Consider the following 20,339-nt stretch of genomic DNA (forward strand, 5'->3'; position numbering starts at 1 on the left):
GAATATTTATGTATATTTAATTTGTATATATTGTATGTTTACATATACATTGTCTTAATTCTGTTTTAGTGTACTAGTTGCAAATATTCATTTTAGATTTCAATATTCTCTTTGCACTTTATTAGGAACACCTGTACACCTACTTATTCAAGCGATTATCTATTAAGCCAATTGAGTGACAGCAGTGCAATGCATAAAATCATGCAGATATGTGTCAGGAGCTTCAGTTAATATTCAGATTAACCATCAGAAGGAAGAAAAATTTGATCTCATTGATTTGAAACATGGCATAATTGTTGCTGCCAGACGGGCTGGTTTGAGTATTTCTGTAAATGCTGATCTTCTGGGATTTTCATGCACTACAGTCTTGTAAATGCCTTGTTGAGTAAGGTCAGTGGAGAATGGCCAGACTGGTTCGAGCTGACAGAGGGGTTACGGTAACTCAAAGCAATTGAGACCGAAGCAATTGAGACAGCCTAAATACAATAAACTGTGACAAGTTCTCTAAGAATCTTGGAACATCCTATCTACCAAAAACCAAGAAAAACTGTGTCCAGGTGTACCTAAGAGAATTGGTGCTGTTTTGAAGGCAAGGGTTTTCACACCAAATATTAATTCAGTATTTATATGTTTACTGGACATTGTATGGTTAACTGATAAATGAAAACTATTTATGCCATTATTTTTTAAGACATCATAACTATGCAACATTTTTCACAGCTGCCTAAAATTTTGCACTGTATATGGGTAAAATGGGACTAAGGGTCAAGTGGGGCAGTTAAGCTTGATCCACATTATATTCTATGTATTTCCTGAAATGGTTAATATCACTACTAAACTAGTCTTTGGGAAGTAAACAGTTACCCTTTTGGGTTCCTAAATTGATGATGTCTCACTGGGTTTACAGCTAATTTCACAACCACCGGTGGTTGTATTTGTAAATCTTACATTAAATTATTTATTATGTGTATGTGTATCAGAAAATATAAAAATGTATTTCAAATAATTTGTAGATATTTTCTGTCCCACTTTACCAGAGTAATATTGGCAAAAGTGTGACAGCATTTCAAGTCATTTAAATAAGAGTGAGTTTATAATTAAATTATATAGCAATAAATAGTGATTAAATAGCAGTTTAGTACAATTTAGCATTATGGTGTGTATGCATATGCATGTATTGCAGTGCACAAAGCCTATTTACATGAAAAGAAAAATTAATTCTCTGCATTTTTTCTTTTGATTGTAGTGATCTTTATGTAGCATAAATGTGAATTGAGTGTAGTATATTGTCCATTTTTGATGATTTGTTTTAGATGTGTTGTGGATGTACATGCTTTCTGAGGATTTATATTTATCTTTTAGCCTATATTGCGTGCAAAAGTGTACAGTATTAAAATACTAAACAGAGATGGTCTTTTTCCCCGTGTTTACAAAATGTTTAACAGGAATATTTTTAAACATTACAAATGGTTAATCTTAATAGATATTTTAAGGACAATTTGTTATTTAAGTCAAAAGTATTTAACAAGTGGATATTTTAATCTCTATTTAAATTGCAAACTATATAAATTATTCAAATAAACTATATTCAAGTACAGGCCCATTTCTAGCATGTTAATGAGGGGAACAAAAATGTATTGTCCAACCTTGACAGTACAAGACTCACACTTTTACCAGTATTGGCCCTAAAGAATCTGGGATTTGGTCCAAAGAGGGCCTTCGGTGGTTCTTTACTGTATTTAGCATTTCTTCATTTATGCTTTTAACTAAGGTAGAAGACATACTAAACTGTTCTTATCTGTAACTGTTCTTATTTCTGTGATGTACAAATTCTCAACAACAACAAGATATAAACCCAGTCCACTGTGTAATCTTTATAATGTTTTGTACATTTATAATGTCCAACTGAAGGTTTCATTGTGAATAACCCTGGTATGAATTTAATACAATAAAAAGGCGGTCGTTCTAATGGCTATTGAGCCCTCCTGAAAGCCACGTCCTAATCTCAGGACGTTTTTTGTCTTAATGGAGACATTTGAATACTAAAAATCATAATCGTTTAAAAGTATTGATTCCAATGTCACATACAAATGAAAACCAACATCTGCAATCTCTTTAAAATTATTTTAAAACGTTTCATCCAGTGAATGAATGTGATTGGTTCATAATGGCCAGCGCTGAGAAGACAGAAAAAAACAGCTACCATGTAATAACGTCGTTTATGTGCTGCTTTGAAGGAGATCCTCCTCACACGTAGATTAATAACCATAGAAATAACATAATAAGGTGTGTAGTAAAACAGGAAAGTATTTTACACATGCCTGGGCTGCCAAACCAAGCCCAGCTAAGACTCGACTATTTTCATATCTCTATCATATTTTATTTATATACTACTAGTACTACGGTAAAGCTTAGTTTATGAATATTAATTACTTTAGGTAGACGTCGCGTGCAACCTTCCTGGAGCGTCAAAGAACGTAGCGTAATTAATATTCATGATGAAAGCAATCGCCTTTGTTGAACATTTTATTTCTTTAATTTAAATATGTCAAATGTACGTAATAGAAGGGAAAATATTTAATAAGTAAAAAAAATACATTTGTTTGTTTAATGTATTTGTTTGAAGAATCTCCTAAATCGAACCGACTCTACCCAACGTCTGGCGTAATTATTATTCATGAGCCAAACTTTCACCATAGTAGGATTCGTAAGTTCGGCTCCTCCCCACAAAAACACTGTCCTTTACCGCGAAAAGTGCAGCGCTGCTTTTCTATCGTGGAGAGCCCGACTGGCTAGGACTATAATGGCTGCTGATTATTCAGCAAACGAGGGAAGTTTGCAGTCGAATAATGAAAGTTTGTCCTCTGAATATAGGAAAGGTGCGGTCCAAGAGTTAAGCATAGGTCCAGTGTGCAACAGCAGAGCCTTAAATGCTGAAACCAGCGGTGGAGAACTGGAATTGAGTCCAAGTGGCCCTGTATTGAAAACCCTGGACCACGCCGAAGTTGTTGTAACCAATGATGCAGTTCCACGCGTAAACATTAAAGTTGAACAAGCGAAGAAAGACGAATATATAGATGTACATTTTGTCAAGATCGGGGAAGGAGATTTGGGTGACAAGACAACCAGTATAGGAGTCTCGTCTGAGAGAGATGAAAGTGCCAATGGTAAGCAACTTTTGGTTGTTGATAACACCATCCTATCAGTTAGCTTCCCTCGCTAGCTTATAGGTAGCGCTATCTAAAAGTCAGATCAGTGAGTTGAATTAAGTTTCTTAACATTCGGCTCTACACGTTTTAGAAGTCTGTGATCATACAGATAATCATTACAACATGTTGTTGCCATTTGATTGTGGATCATCAAGGTAGTAGTTATACTCCTTATTTCTTGTAGTTTGTTATTTTGGCCTAAAACAGCTGGAGTAACACGAACGTATCGTGGAGAATTACAAAACAACACCTACTTCATGGTCCATGTGGAATTTCTATTTTAAACACTGAGCTGCAGACAACCACACACACACACACACACACACCATGAAATAAGGTTTTGAGAGCCTTTCTACTTTGGCCCAAAAAATAAAAAGTATTTTTTTTTCTTTGTGCCTTTGAACCAGTGCTGCATTTATTTAAGCAGGCAATGCGGTGTTTTGTAGTCATTCGAATGATCCGTTCCTAAGGCTGGGAATCGATTCCTCGATTCTAAAGCGTTGGGAAAAGAGAATCGATTTGATACGTTGGAATTGACTCCAAAGCTGGAGTCGACGGAAACCGGTTGATATTTTCGGACTGTTTTTATTTCCTTGACGAGTGAACTACTACACATTTTAGAAATCTAACAGCACTAACACAATTTATAAAATGACTGCATCTTAACGTTCATCAATCTGACTCCGAGTCAAATCCGCTCCCTTTGTTCATCTGCATGATGTAATCCCACAAGCCCTTCAACACATCTGCTTTCTAGACCTGCATAATATGCGGGTATTTTTTTAAACTTTGGATTAAACTAATAATCAAGCAACCATACCAAATTTGTGACAGTAAATTGGCATACAGTAATAACTTCCCCGATGTTACAACACAAGTCTGCAATAATAAGATGGCGGGGTTGAGTTGGCTTCTCAGATCGGATCAATAAATCGGTATGATAAAGTTTAATAGTTCATTGTGCTGCACTTATAAAAACGAGAAACTAACGTTATAATATAATATGTGCATTATATTATAAACCTCTTTCTAAACAAGAACTCATGAGTGGTAACAGACCATTAAATGGTGCTTTTAAGATTATAGGTATTATAGATATTTTAGGTAGGCCTAGTTCTTGGAAATAAAGGCGCATCTACTCAAATGTATCTCATTTAAAGCATCGCTTAGTATTGAGCTGTTTATTGTGAGATTTAACTTTGCCTCCTGTTTTTCTTTTCTTTTTTCGGAATCGATTAAATGGGTCTGGAATCGACACTTGGAATCGATTCTAACGATTCCAAAACCAGGAATGGGAGTCGATTCCCATATTTCTGGAATCGAACAGCCCTATCCGTTCCACCTTAAATAATACTGCAATCCTGTGGATGGCAGGCTTTACTAAATTAAAATTCCACATTTGCGTAAAATAAATGTAAAAAAGGCTGATAAAATTATTTATAACTGTCTTGTGTGTATCTATTATTTTGAAACTGTTTTATGAATACAGTGTCAGCTTAAAATACGAAGAGTCAACTATAAGTAAACCATTCATAGATTGATTTCCTCAAAAATTTAAATACAATGTCTCTGTTGTGCTATAAAAAATACTTAATAGTTTGAGCTTGTGCATTCTTGAGTGGGGGCAATTTTTAAAGAGTTTTAAAGGAATAGTTCACCCAAAAATAAAAATTCTCATCATTGACCCCTCATGCCATCTCAAATCTGTATGACTTTCTTTCTTCTGCAGCACACAAATTAAGATTTTTAGAAGAATATTTCAGCTCTGCTGGTCCATGAAATGCAAGTGAATGGTGGCCAGATCAAAATCACATAAAGGCAGCATAAAAATAATGCACAAGACTCCAGTGGTTTAATCAATGTCCTCTGAAGTGATACAATCAGTTTTGGGTGAGAACAGACCAAAATATAATTCCATTTTTACTATAAATCTTGACAGCAGTGTCCTTGGCGATTGTGATTTCAAGCTTGATTACACTTCCCATTGATTATCAAGCACTAGGCAGTGTAAATCAGCTTAAAATCATGATTGTGCCTAGAGACTGCAGTGGCAAGATGTACAGTGAAAAGGAGTTATATTTTGGTCTGTTCTCACCCAAAACCGATTGGATCGTTTAAGATGACATTGATTAAACCACTGGAGTTGAATGGATTACTTTTATCATGTCGTTATGTGATATTTGGACCTTCAAATTTCAGGCAGCCATTCACTTGCATTGTGAGGATCTACAGAGCTGAGATATACTCCTAAAATCTTCATTTGTGTTCTGCTGAAGAAAGTCAAGCACATCTAGGATTACATGATGTTGGTAAATGATGAGAGATTTTACATTTTTGGGTGAACTATCCCTTTAAGGCAGAAATGTGAAGCTTATCATTTTATAAAAGCATTCATATTCATTCTTCTTTTGTAACCTGCGTATTATTTGACCTGTAAAGTGGTTCAAATCATCAGGGTTCAATGCACGCAGAACTGTTCTGTATTTTAGATCCAGTAATAATCAAAATGAGACTATTATTGCATTTAATCCCACCGAATATGTTTGAATTACATTTATTTTGACATTTAAAGGGTTTAAAAGTGTTGTCGATTTAACTCAGAGTTGTCAAAGATAAATAAACATGCAGACTGTCTTGATTGCATGTGATAATATTTACATGTGTGGGCAAATAATCACATGATCAGAGCCATTTTATTGTACGGTGCCACTCTGAAAGATGATGTATGTGTCAAATCTCCATAAAAGAAATCAACTGAAACCTTCCATAATACACACTACCATATTTGGTTGGGGAAGTGACCCAAATAAACCCACCCAAATTTGTTTTACATGTTTTCTTAAAGAAATGTTTGAAGCCTTCCAGTAAATTGATTATTAAATAAAAGATTAAACTCTCATATTATGTTTTGTCATAAATTGACTAAATTAAGTTAATTTATTTAATTGCAAATGTAAAAAGTCTGGAGTGGGCTTAAAAGGAACATATGCCATTTAAGCCCAGGTGTTCTTAATAAGCTTACTATGCATTTTAAAATGTGAATCCTTCACATATTACTAAATGAACACCTCAATTTTTATACATTTTTAGATTTAGACTTTAAACATCACAACCAGTGAGTGAAATATGTAATTTCTGAATCTCTATTTCTGTGCCTATTCATTGTCTCCCTGCAATAGATTCAGAATTCTAGAGTTTATAATGAATTCATATTTACCTAGTGGGCTTATTAGGAACAATTGGGTCAATGGAAAATAAACCAATTTTTTTTTTATAGTAGAATCCATGTGTAAACACTATTTATTACATGAATAATAAACACTATATTTTTCGATGTACAATGTAGTTAGTTACTTATCATTCCTCGCCCAGTTGTTCATCTTACTCTAAAAAAAACTTCGAAAGTCTTCGAAAACAGTGAATGTTTTGAGCAACTTCCAAAATGGCCTTAAAGAGTGGTCACAAATAACTCAAGAACGAAACATTTGATTGCCTCCGAATACATTTTTATAAAAATACCAACAAATGTGTGCATTTCTACTGCAACAACACAGTTTTCTTTTACTTTGTCTTTTTTATATTTCAAAATTTAACTGTTAGTGGGCTCATAGGCTTAATGGGCTTGCATCCTCTACATTTAATGTATAAAGGGTCTGTTATTATTTATTAATAAAATTGCTCTGGAACATAGAAATCATGCACACTGGACAAGTAAATATGCAAGCCGGCAGTGTTGTAGTACTCGAGACTCGACTCGGTCTCGAGACCATATTTTAATGGTCTTGGTCTTGTCATGGACTCGTGTGCATTTTGACTCGGTATTGACTCATACTCGAACATTTTAGGACTCGGACTTATTCCCGAGTCCACTCGAGTCCAATTCAAAATATTTTTCATGATTATTAATGTATGTATATAATATTTCTTTAAATTGATTGACACGCCCAGTGATTGGTGACTAGAAATGTTATGTGGACTTACAGTATAGAGTGGTACAGTAATGTTATGTGTACTAGAAATGTTATATGGATGTATATAGTGGTACAATGAAATGATGTTATGTGGACAAGAGCACTTAATACTGACAAATTGTAATAAAATTACTTTAACACCACCTACTATGTGGCCTTTTTACCCTAAACTGATAATATTTTTTTAAACCAATATCACTAAGTAAATAAAAGTAAATTAGGTAATCAACCCTCTCTCGACTCGGACTCGACCCTCTCTGGTCTCGACTCGGACTCGACTCTCTCTGGTCTCGGTCTCGACTCGGACTCGACTCTCTCTGGTCTCGGTCTCGACTCGGACTCGAGTGAGTTGGTCTCGACTACAACTCTGCAAGCCGGGTGCAAATTCTGACACTCGGGAGGTCGTGAGCCACTGCGACTGGTCACAATAAGACTCCAGTGGTTAAATCCACATATTCAAAAGTGATATGATTAGAATTGGTGAGAAACAGATCAATAAGTCCCTTTTGTATTATCACTTTCACGTTCATCTTCTTGTGTTTTTGGCGATTTATAAAATTATTGTACAAAAGTATTGTTACAATAAATTAAAGTAAATTTTAAAATAAATATGCACTTATTCTTGATTTAGTTTCCTTTTCCCCCACATTTGCCTGTTAGTAAAATAAATAGGCCTACAGTTGTTATTTTATTGTTTTGCAATTGTTTGTTTTATTAATTACTGAGCACTTTTTAACTGACACATTTTAAGTAGTTTCCCACGAGTTACAATTGTGACCAAGAATTAAGCACATACTCAAACCAATGCTTTAACATTTTGTTAGTAAAGACATGCAGTCTTCCAATGGGCTATCCAAGGATTACAGTACATGAGGCCATATATACACTGATCAGCCACAACATTAAAACCACCTGCCTAATATTGTGTAGGTTCCCCTCGTGGCGCCAAAACAGCGCCAACCTGCATCTCAGAATAGTATTTTGAGATTATATTCTTCTTACCACAATTGTTCAGAGCAGTTATCTGAGTTACTGAAGACTTTGTCAGCTCGAACCGGTCTGTCTATTCTCTGTTGACCTCTCTCATCAACAAGGCATTTCCATCCACAGCACTGCCACTCACTGGATGTTTTTTTTTTTATTATTTTTTTGGCTGGCACCATTCTGAGTAAATATTAGAGAGTGTTGTGTGTGAAAATCCCAGGAGATCAGCAGTTACAGAAATACACAAACTAGCCCATCTGGCACCAGCAATCATGCCACGGTCCGAATCAATGACACCAAAATTTGTTCCCCATGCTGATTGTTGATGTGAACATTAACTGAAGCTCCTGAGCTGTATCTGCATGATTTCATGCACTGCTGCCACACGATTCTGATTAGATAATTGCATGGATGTTTGTTGGTGCCAGATGTGCTGGTTTGACTATTTCTGTAACTGTTGATCTTCTGAGATTTTCACATACAACAGTCTCTAGAATTTACTCCTAATGGTGCCAAAAACATCCATTGAACAGCAGTTCTGTTGATTGAAATGCCTTGTTGATGAGAGAGGTTAACAGAGACTGACCAGACTGATTCAAGCTGACAAAGTCTACAGTAACTCAGATAACTGCTCTGTACAATTTTGGTGAGAAGAATATCATCTCAGAACGCTATTCTGAGATGGGGGTTGGTGCTGTTTTGGCAAGAGGGTGACCTACACAATATTAGGCAGGTAGTTTTTGTGTGTGTGTTTACACAAATACACAGTTGAAGTCAGAAGTTTACATACACCTTAGCCAAATACATTTTACATGAACTCACTAGTCCTGGCATTTAATCATAGAAAACATTGCCTGCCTTATGTCAGTTAGGATCACTATTTTAAGAATATGAAATTTCAGGATAATAGTAGAGAAAATTATTTCAGCTTTTATTTCTTTCATCACATTCCCAGTGGGTAAGAAGTTTACACACACTTTGTTAGTATTTGGTAGCATTGCCTTTAAATCGTTTAACTTGGGTCAAACTTTTTTGGGGTAGCTTCCCACAAGCTTCTCACAATAGGTTGCTGGAATTTTGGCCCATTCCTCCAGACAGAACTGGTGTAACTGAGTCAGGATGTAGGCCTCCTTGCTCACACGTTTGTTCAGTTCTGCCCACAAATGTTCGATCGGATTGAGGTCAGGTCTTTGTGATGGCCACTAGGGCTGAAACGTTTAGTTGATGTTATCAACAACGTCCCGATCTGAGGGGGAGAGACTGAAACCGCATACGGCTGATGCACACATTGATGCTTATCCCTCGAGCGCGCATGCTTGCTGCAGCTAGATTATAATGTGATGGCTCGTGACTTGTTGAATCATAATATATATGTCACTGTGCATTTCTTATCATGAAGAAAATTGGCAATATGCATCTTTATTAATATGTGAGAGTTTGTTTTTTGTGAGTTAAAGATGGATTGAAGTGAACAAAGTTCAGAGAGTAGTCTTCGCCCCCATTATAGTAGTCTTCACCCCATTATACACTGCAACAAAATGTGTTTTTGATTGGTTTATGTGTTGGTTTATTTTCCAATATAAATATGTAAAACTCTATTAAACTGCAGAATAAATAATTGTTATCTGAGAATGTTGAATATAATATTAAAAATACAAATATTTTAAAATATCTAAATCCTTTAAAAAAAGATGCATATACCTGAGAAGCAGCATATACGATTTTAAGACTTTTAGAGAATATATCTTAAATATAAGTATATTTTGTCTTTACTGCACTCATAGAATATAACCAAGTCAAAAATACACTTAAATACAAAATACACTTATTGTATAATTAAGATACATTCTCTTAAAGCAAGTCTAAATATCTTGTATGTTGCTTCTTAATTAAATGTGTGTTGTTAAGGATTTTTAGACAGTTTGCAGTGAATTTCTTTGCCGAATTAAACTTAATAAAAAGTATTTTTCCCCCTTTAATTCAGTGAATGTCATTTAGAGGTATTTTTTAAATATAATTTTTTCCTCTTTATTGTTAGTAAGCACATTTAATACAACCTTTTAAGTCGGGACACAAGCAGAATAATCGGTTAAGAGCTAATGATTAATCGTTGCAATTATCGCCTAATAGTCTAACAATCATTCTAATTATCATTAGATTAACAGATTATCAAAATAATCGTTAGTTGCAGCCCTAATGACCTTGACTTTGTTGTCCTTAAGCCATTTTGCCAAAACCTTGGAGGTATGCTTGGGGTCATTGTCCATTTGGAAGACCCCTTTGCTACCAAGCTTTAACTTCCTGGCTGATGTCTTGAGATGTTAATTCAGTACATCCACATAATTTTCCTTCGTCATGATGCCATTTATATTGTGAAGTTCACCAGTCCCTCCTGAAGTAATGCACCCCACAACATGATGTTGACACCACCTTGCTTCACGGTTGGGATGGTAATCTTTGGCTTGCAAGCCTCAACCTTTTTCCTCCAAACATACAATGGTCATTATGGCCAAACAGTTAAAAAATTTTTGAAATGAACTAGAGGACATTTCTCCAAAAAGTAAGATCTTTGTCCCTATGTGCACTTGCAAACTGTAGTCTGGCTTCTTCCTTTCTGAGCAGCCTTTCAGGTTATGTCGATATAGGACTCGTTTTACTGTAATATAGATACTTGTCAACCTGTTTCCTCCAGCATCTTCACAAGGTCCTTTGCTGTTGTTCTGGGATTGATTTGCACTTTTCACACCCAACTACGTTCATCTCTAGGAGACCGAATGCATCTCCTTCCTGAGCGGTATGATGGCTGCGCGGTCCCATGGTGTTTATACTTGCACACTGTTGTGTCTACAGATGAACGTGGTAATTTGGAAATTGCTCCCAAGGATGAACCAGACTTGTGGAGGTCCACAATTTTTTTTCTGAGGTCTTGGTTGATTTCTTTTGATTTTCCCATGATGTCAAGCAAAGAGGCACCGAGTTTGATGTAGGCCTTAAAATAAATCCATAGGTACACCTCCAAATCAGTGCACCTCCTACCAGAAGCTAATTGGATAATTGTCTTAAGGCTTGACATAATTTTCTGGAATTTTAAAGCTGCTTAAACTCAGTTAACTCAGATGTAAACTACTGACCCACTGGAATTGTGATATAGTCAATTAAAAGTAAAACAATCAGTCTGTAAAAAGTGTTGGAAAAATTACTTGTGTCATGCACAAAGTAGATGTCCTAAACAACATGCAAAAACTATAGTTTGCTTATATTAAATCTGTGGAGTGGTTAAATACTTTTCAATGACTTCAACCTAAGTGTATGTAAACTTCTGACATTGTGTGTGTGTGTGTGTGTGTATATATATATATATATATATATATATATATATATATATATATATATATATATATATATATATATATACACTCACCTAAAGGATTATTAGGAACACCATACTAATACTGTGTTTGACCCCTTTCAGCCTTCAGAACTGCCTTAATTCTACGTGGCATTGATTCAACAAGGTGCTGAAAGCATTCTTTAGAAATGTTGGCCCATATTGATAGGATAGCATCTTGCAGTTGATGGAGATTTGTGGGATGCACATCCAGGGCACGAAGCTCCTGTTCCACCACATCCCAAAGATGCTCTATTGGGTTGAGATCTGGTGACTGTGGGGGCCATTTTAGTACAGTGAACTCATTGTCATGTTCAAGAAACCAATTTGAAATGATTCGAGCTTTGTGACATGGTGCATTATCCTGCTGGAAGTAGCCATCAGAGGATGGGTACATGGTGGCCATAAAGGGATGGACATGGTCAGAAACAATGCTCAGGTAGGCCGTGGCATTTAAACGATGCCCAGTTGGCACTAAGGGGCCTAAAGTGTGCCAAGAAAACATCCCACACACCATTACACCACCACCACCAGCCTGCACAGTGGTAACAAGGCATGATGGATCCATGTTCTCATTCTGTTTACGCCAAATTCTGACTACCATCTGAATGTCTCAACAGAAATCGAGACTCATCAGACCAGGCAACATTTTTCCAGTCTTCAACTGTCCAATTTTGGTGAGCTCTTGCAAATTGTAGCCTCTTTTCCCTATTTGTAGTGGAGATGAGTGGTACCCGGTGGGGTCTTCTGCTGTTGTAGCCCATCCGCCTCAAGGTTGTGCGTGTTGTGGCTTCACAAATACTTTGCTGCATACCTCGGTTGTAACGAGTGGTTATTTCAGGCAAAGTTGCTCTTCTATCAGCTTGAATCAGTCGGCCCATTCTCCTCTGACCTCTAGCATCAACAAGGCATTTTCAGCCCACAGGACTGCCGCATACTGGATGTTTTTCCTTTTCACACCATTCTTTGTAAACCCTAGAAATGGTTGTGCGTGAAAATCCCAGTAACTGAGCAGATTGTGAAATACTCAGACCGCCCGTCTGGCACCAACAACCATGCCACGTTCAGAATTGCTTAAATCACCTTTCTTTCCCATTCTGACATTCAGTTTGGAGTTCAGGAGATTGTCTTGACCAGGACCACACCCCTAAATGCATTGAAGCAACTGCCATGTGATTGGTTGATTAGATAATTGCATTAATGAGAAATTGAACAGGTGTTCCTAATAATCCTTTAGGTGAGTGTATATATATATATATACATTATATATATATATATATACATACATACAATAATTACACGTGTGTGTGTGTATATGTATATGTAAATATACGTTTTATTTTGTTGGCTTTATGCATTTTTTATTTTCTCCTATCACACTGACTTCCCATTTTTCCCTTTCCTGTTTTTAGAGGATTTGCCATTTCACTGTGAGGATTGCAGTGACACCTTTGGAGACAAGGAGGTTTACCTAGAGCATTGTAGCAAGCATATCCATGATGGTCCCATAGTCTGCCTGGACACGGATTCACAGTGGGATGACCTGCTTGTGTCAACAGATAGAGGCCAAAAAACTTTATTCTGTGCTCTGTGCGGAGAAATGTTTTCAAGCTCAAAGGAGTTTTTTGCCCATCAACTTAAGCATCGTAATCAAGTAATTAAACATGGGACAAATGCTGGCTTTGAGCAGGGAGTGATAAGACAGAAGCTTTTTGAGTGCAAGGATTGTGGTAAAGCTTTTGCCTCTGTTGGTCGGTGTCTGAACCATCAGCGTTCTCATAAATTGGCCTCAAAGTCCGTTTTTCATCAGCTTGACCATCTACAGAAAAAATCATTTCAGTGCCCCATCTGTGGACGCAGTTACTCTCGGGCTTCAGCTCTTGACGCACACCGCCTTTGCCATGAGGTAAAGCTGGTAAAATCCAAAACCTGTGATACTAAGAAGCCTCCAGGTCCAACTGAAGACAATGGCTCAAGCTGTGAACAGATTGAGGATCATCAGCAAAAGTTTGTTCAGTGCTTTTGTGGAAAATCTTTTCGCAACATATCTGGCCTTTTGACACACAAGAGATTCTCAACCAGCTGTTCAGAAGGGAAGGTGAAGGAGGAAGTTAAACATCCATTTGAGTGCTCTGAATGTGGGAAGACCTTTGGTAGATCTATGGCTCTGTTGTGCCATCAGCGTTGGCATAAAAGACGAGAACAGGTCTCCAGTGGCCAGCCATATAAATGTAAAGAGTGCGGCAAGGGGTTCACCTTATTCGCATTCTACAATAAGCACCAGCGTCTAGCTCACAGCGAAGAGCTGCCAGCCAAATCATTCCTTAATGAAGTTTATCAGCTGAAGAAGAAGGCTTTTGAATGTCAGGATTGTGGTCGTCAGTTTTCACGAGCATCTGCTCTGCAATCACATCAGCTCAGTCATACGGATGTCTTCCTCGACATCATGGAGAAGGACTCTAAAACAAGTGCTGCAATGCAAACAGTAAAAAAATACGGGAATGCCAGAGACATGAAAGACGATGTTGCTTTTGTGACAACAATGTATTCGCAGAAGATCTCTCACACTCAAGTTCAAGAGAGAGATTTAATCTACAGTGACACACTCAACACAGCAAAAGAGCCAGAGGTAATAGATATAGATTATGAAGTTGTCCGCATCACAGGATCTGATGATTATGAGAAAAGTAGTGGTCTCCAAGATCAAAATCCTGATCTTGAGTTAGTGTGTGAATCAGACCAAGAGGATAAAGATGACTTTGACTACAGCTCGAGTCTGACAACCGAATCCACCTTCTCCCTGCAGGTGAATCCAGAGATTGATGTCAAACTTGTACAGACCGATTATGAGCATTTAAATGATGGATTAATAAATGACCAAAAAATTTGCAAAAGCCATCCTGAAGAGCCTGTTAAACTTAATTGTTCACATTGTGATCAAACGTTTGTCACTGCCTTATCCTTGCGTCAGCACATGCGTTGGCACAAAGAAGAATTGGAGACACCTACTAAAAATGCACTTATGGAATGTGAGGTTTCTGGCCATGAAAGTGCTTCCAAGAGTGCTCATTACTTTCATATGCAAAAACATGACGACAAAGTACCTTACAAGTCTATTTCATACCAGGTTGCAAATTTGCAGAAGAACAATATTAAATGCGAGGAGTGTGGAATGTGTTTTTCACGACTCTCTGCATTACATTCTCACCAACAGCATCACTCAAAAAAGCCATTCATGTGCTTACAGTGTGACAGGAGCTACACAAATGCAAGAAGTCTGTACTACCATTGGAAAGTTTGCAATGGCAGGAAACTCAGAAATAACAATGACAAAGATAAAAAGGAAAAGCATTTCAATCCAACCAAGTCACTTTTGGGCCCAAAGTTTCATCATTGTAAAAAATGTGGTAAAGGTTTTTGGTCTTTGGGTGCTTTCTATCATCACAAGCAAAACCACTCGCAGTGCGCAAATGTGGAAACTGCAAGGCCTGCTGATACATCAGACCCTGAGAATGGTCATGTGCGACGTAAGAAAAGGGGTCGTAGGGGTGGTCAGAAAAAAGAACATCCTATGTTCAGAACACCCTCGGATTCAAAAAAGAAACATAAATGTGAGGTATGTGGCAAATCGTACCACTTGCTAGCTTGTTTTCTTAAACACCAGCTTTCCCATGATCGCCAACCCCCTGTCAAATCTTTTGACTATCAAGTTGAACAGTTGAAAAAGAACTCTTACCAATGTCCATGCTGTGGAAAAGCTTTCTCACGTGCAATGGCCCTCCAGTTTCACATGAAAAGTCATGGCTTTGAGACTCGCCTCCCTGTGACTGAATCTTCTGATTTGCCACTAAGTTTTGAGGTGCCTCCATGCCCGACATGCCAAGTTGATTTCACATGTGAGTCAGAGCTACTAAATCATATGAAGCACTGTTCAAAACCAAGGGACGAAGTGGAATATCCACAAAAATGTAAGAAAATGGTTATAAAGGAGCAAGATGTGTCCTCTCATGACAATGAAGATGTACTGATATGTGAAACTTCTCATTCAATCGGGTCTACAAATAAACAGAAACCATGTTTAGCTTCTGATTTAAAATACAAATGTCAGGAATGTAGCAGAAGTTTCTCAGTAATTGGGGCTCTTAATTTTCATAAGAGAATTCATTGCATAGGTTATGTATCTAAAAGAAATTTGAGAGCTGAACAGGCAAAGCGGCCCAAGGTTGCCAAAATAAAGGTAGAGAAGCATTTGGCAAGAACTCCTTTCATGTGTACAGAATGCGGAAGATATTTTACCTCAAATTCAGGTCTTGGCACACATAGGCGATGGCACAGGGACAAAACATTTGCCAGATTTTTGTCAAAGAGCTATAAGAAATGCTCAAGAACTGTTAAAAGTGTGGATGGTGGACCTTATTTATGCAATTTATGCGGGAAAGGATTCTTCTACCTTTGTGTTCTTCGCCGGCATCAGAAACATCATCCCCTCATAAAGAATCAACCCCAAAAAGAGAAAGAAGCTGAAACTGCTGAATCAAATGGCAATTTTAGCTGTCCACAATGTCAAATGTCTTTCCCAACTGTGTCTCTTCTAACAATTCACTTTGAAAACCATCACATTAAGCCTGCAGAGACTGAGAAACCACAGTCAGATATCCTCCCTACTGAGGAGTCCAGTCCACCCATCACACAATCTTACACACCTACCAAACAAGAGAAGACCAATGTGCAATATCATCAGTGCTCTTACTGTGCTAAGAGATTCTTGAATGTACGTGGTCTTCGTGCACACAAATGGCAGAAACACCTCAATGTTGAAAGACAGCCCACTGCATCTCTTGAAGAGCACCCAAATGTCGTCAATTGCTCTGCATGTTATAAGCCCTTTGCTTCAGAATGGGCCGTTCAGAATCATAAAATGTTTTGCAGGGCCAGTAATGCAGACCTGAAGCAATTTATGGAAGAGGAACCTGCACAGAAAAGTCGAAATGTAGAACTCTCAACCAAATGTATTTTCAAATGTGATAAATGTGCTAAAGCTTTTTCCAGTGAGGAGAAGCTAAATGCACATAAAGAAGTGGTAAAGACCCGACCACACTGTTGTGCTCTTTGCTGCCGTGGATATTGGACTGAAAGCCAGCTACTGCAGCATCTTGCATGGCACAATGAAGTACATCACCAACTACCAGCTGAACTGCAATACAGACTCAATGCTTCTATGGCACCTGGGTCCTCAGACAAACTCCAGGCTTCTTTGCACATATCCACATACATGGTCAAGCAGCCTGTAGCCCTCTCAAATCTACAAACTAACAGTCATAAATGTCAGCCCTGTGATAAAACATTCTTGTCACAACAAGCGTTTCAGCAACACCAAGTTGTTCACCAAATTGAGGAATCGGACCATTGTGCTCTGTTTCCACAAATACAAAGTGATGTCAGAGATCTTAATGACCACCATCACGAGGGCTTAGGTGATAAAGTGGTAAAGGGCAGTACATTGGTTCCCCAGAGAAGCGGTTTTGTAAACCTGACTTGCATTGAGTGTGGAATTTCCTTTAAACAGGAAATGGAACTGCATCAACATTACATTAAACACGCACGTGGAGAGTTCTAAAACTTCTAAAAATCTATAAAAAAAGTGAATGATAACTGATATTTTTCTGGCTCATTGTCTTTATATGACACTGATTTATTTTAGCACTCTCTAAAAGAGTTTTGTTTACTGCTGTAAATGAGGAGAGTTGCAGTCCACACATGCCCTTTAAACAATGTGTTTTAACTACATAAATGCTGTAAATGAGTGTTATTACTTTAAAAGTTTCTGCAATGCAACTTCCACACTTATTATGCATTTGTTATATTTAGACACTTTTTTTTTATTATTATTATTATTTTCAGATTTATTTTCCCTCTTTGTTGGAGTCTTCAATTGAAAGTTTCTCTATTAAATTCTTGTCATTTTGTACTTTGAAAGAGGTAATTTAAGATTAAACTGCCATGGTGTTTAAATATTTGTTGTAAATGTAATAAAAATTGTTGGAGAGTACACTTTTTTTTTCCCCCACAAAGATTATAACCTAACCAAGTCTTCTGTTAGGTTATGCTAGAGATAGATATGTGATTGTACTGCTTGTCTTTTTAATTGGTAAGCCCTATACCAAAACAATTGGACAGTTTTTGACCTTTTTCCATGTTAACATTGCCATTGTTTAGCTTTGTACTGTACAACATATTAGTTACCATGATTCTCATCTTTCCAGATTTCAAAAGATATGTTTAATGTAATGTACATTTCTTTTGAAAATGTGACTGTAGAGATTTGTTTTTCCTTGGTAGATATAATGTCAATTTCCTGTATATAATTCTGATTCGACTCCTTCAAAGTCATACAATGTAATTTTTAGAACGAATGGGTAAACTTCAACTTGATCAGCAGTGATATTGAAAAGGTTTGTAGTTGGTTTGGTATTTAAAGACCACTTTAATTTCCTTAGAAATTTTATTTCGATTTCAAGATTAGTATTAAAGGGAGCCTGGGTAGTTCAGCGAGTATTGATGCTGACTACATCGCGAGTTCAAATCCAGGGCATACTGAGTGATGCCAGTCAGTTCTCCTAAGCAACCAAATTGGCCCAGTTGCTAGAGAGGGTAGAGTCACATAGGGTAACCACCTCATGGTCATGATTAAGTGGTTCTCGCTCTCAATGGGGCATGTGGTACGTTGTGCGTGGATAGCGGAGAGTAGCATGAGCCTCCGTGCTGTGAGTCTCCGCGGTGTTATGCACAGCAAGATGCGTGGATTGACGTCTCAGACTTGGAGGCAACTGAGATTCATCCTCCACCACCTGGATTGAGGTGAGTCACTATGCTACCACGAGGACTTGGAGTGCATTGGAAATTGGGGAGAAATGTGGAGAGGAAGAAAAAATAAAAAGATTAGTATTGAAGAGAATAAAGAATTAAGCTTGAATTTGTCCAGAGGGAAAGTCGCTTCTAAGACACAAAAAATACTGTAAGAATGTGGCTTAAGACAGAATGCTATTGTATTATAGAGGTTTTTTGCTAATCAAGTTGAGACAACAACAGATTTCCATCATCTCAAATAGAAATGTAAATCTGTGGATGTTCTTACCAATGATCAGATAAAACCTTATTCATGAAACATGAGTGGAACAAATTTGTGTGAAAACGCATTCCTAGGTAAATTTTCCCTTTGAATTGAATCAGACAGTATACATTAGAAGCGTTTTACTAACTTTACACAAAGTTCTGCTTGTTTTTCATGACTAAGGCCTAATGTGCAAATGTCTATAAAGATGTTACATTTTACTTGTTGACGGAAACCTGCATTGATGTATCATCAAACTTTGGAGCTGTTTTAAAAAAATATATATTTTTTTAACTTTTGATGTGATCTATTTTAAACCTGGACCTGAAACCTCTAAATCACACACAATATACTGTATATATTCACCTGTTGCCTGATAAATGCTATGTAGACTTACTGCCTTTAAGATTCCTCAATATCTAGGAAATGTTTTCTTTTGTTCTTCATAAGGTTGAATGTACTTTCTCAAATCTGTTTTTGTCTGCATTCTAATAAACTCTGTAAAAAAAGAAACCTCTCACTTTCAACTGCTTTTATTTTCTGCAAAATGAATGTGTAAATATTTGTATGAACATAATTCAACAACTAGGACATAAACTGAACAAGTTTCACAGACGTTTAATGTGTCCCTGAACAAAAGGGGGGCATTTCTGGGGGGAATGGCCCTAGCCCTCACCCTCCGATCCAACAAGTCTCTGACATGCTCCATGGGTTTGAGATCCGGCTCTTCGCTAGCCATGGCAGAACACTGACATTTGGATGTACCGATCCTGTGCAGGTGTTACACGTGGCCTGCCACTGCAGAGACGATCAGCTGTCCTTCCTGCACTGTCTTAAGTGTCTCACATTATGGACATTGCAATTTATTGCCCTGGCCACATCTGCAGTCCTCATGCCTCCATGCAGCATGCCTAAGGCATGTTAACGCAGATGAGCAGGGACCCTGGGCATCATTCTTTTGGTGTATTTCAGAGTCATTAGAAAGGTCTCTTTAGTGTCCTAAGTTTTTATAACTGTCACCTTAATTGCCTGCTGTCTGTAAGCAGTTTGTTTCTTAATGACCGTTTCATAGGTGCTTGTTCATTAATTGTTTATGGTTCATAGAACACTCACGGAAAACATTGTTTAAACCCTTTAAAATAAAGATCTGTAAAGTTATTTGGATTATTACAAAATTATCTTTAAAATACAGTGTCCTGAAAATAGGATGTTTCTTTTTTTACCGAGATATTTGCATGTTTCAAGTTTAACATGTAAATCCATTTTAAAAGCAGTGTATGTAGTTATTGAACTGAGAAATTGTCTCAAATAAATTGTTAAAATTTCAGTGAATTACTGTCTGTTCATTATATTTCCTTGTAGTTGGGAACTGCATGTAATGTTGATGTTGCCATAGCCTATTTAATCTCTCCCAAAAATACATAGGTTATATGATAGCATTTACGCCTATGTTATTCATGAGTGTTGTGAACTTTGTAAAAGGAGGTGGTACAGAAATCATGATTCTACATATGACTCACCCATGCATGCTTAATAAACAATTTGGCTTATTAATTTCGCTTTCAGCTACAAATATTCTACTTACTGAGTTACTGATTGTGCATATCAGTGTTTTTAAGTCAATCTTTATTTGATTAAGCTTTTCACTCAAAAATTTGCACTACCTTGAATTTATC

General features: G+C 37.1%; 1 protein-coding gene across 1 annotated transcript; it reads left to right on the top strand.

Annotated features, from left to right (window-relative positions):
* The first annotated feature begins 2,767 nt into the window (after positions 1 to 2,767).
* On the top strand, positions 2,768 to 19,932 carry si:ch211-261d7.6 (zinc finger protein 208). Its single transcript, XM_052146840.1, has 2 exons — positions 2,768 to 3,167; positions 12,965 to 19,932. The coding sequence occupies exons 1-2, from the start codon at positions 2,804 to 2,806 to the stop codon at positions 17,167 to 17,169; spliced, it is 4,569 nt and encodes a 1,522-aa protein (XP_052002800.1). The 5' UTR covers positions 2,768 to 2,803; the 3' UTR covers positions 17,170 to 19,932.
* The last annotated feature ends 407 nt before the right edge of the window (positions 19,933 to 20,339 follow it).

The sequence above is a fragment of the Xyrauchen texanus genome, chromosome 17 (genome assembly GCF_025860055.1).
Source record: "Xyrauchen texanus isolate HMW12.3.18 chromosome 17, RBS_HiC_50CHRs, whole genome shotgun sequence".
Taxonomy (NCBI): domain Eukaryota; kingdom Metazoa; phylum Chordata; class Actinopteri; order Cypriniformes; family Catostomidae; genus Xyrauchen; species Xyrauchen texanus.

Excerpts from the sequence above, each read along its gene's own strand:
- si:ch211-261d7.6 (XM_052146840.1), top strand. The coding sequence starts at position 2,804 with ATGGCTGCTGATTATTCAGCAAACGAGGGAAGTTTGCAGTCGAATAAT. Across the intron at positions 3,168-12,964 it reads GAGAGATGAAAGTGCCAATG|AGGATTTGCCATTTCACTGT; the intron begins GTAAGCAACTTT and ends TCCTGTTTTTAG.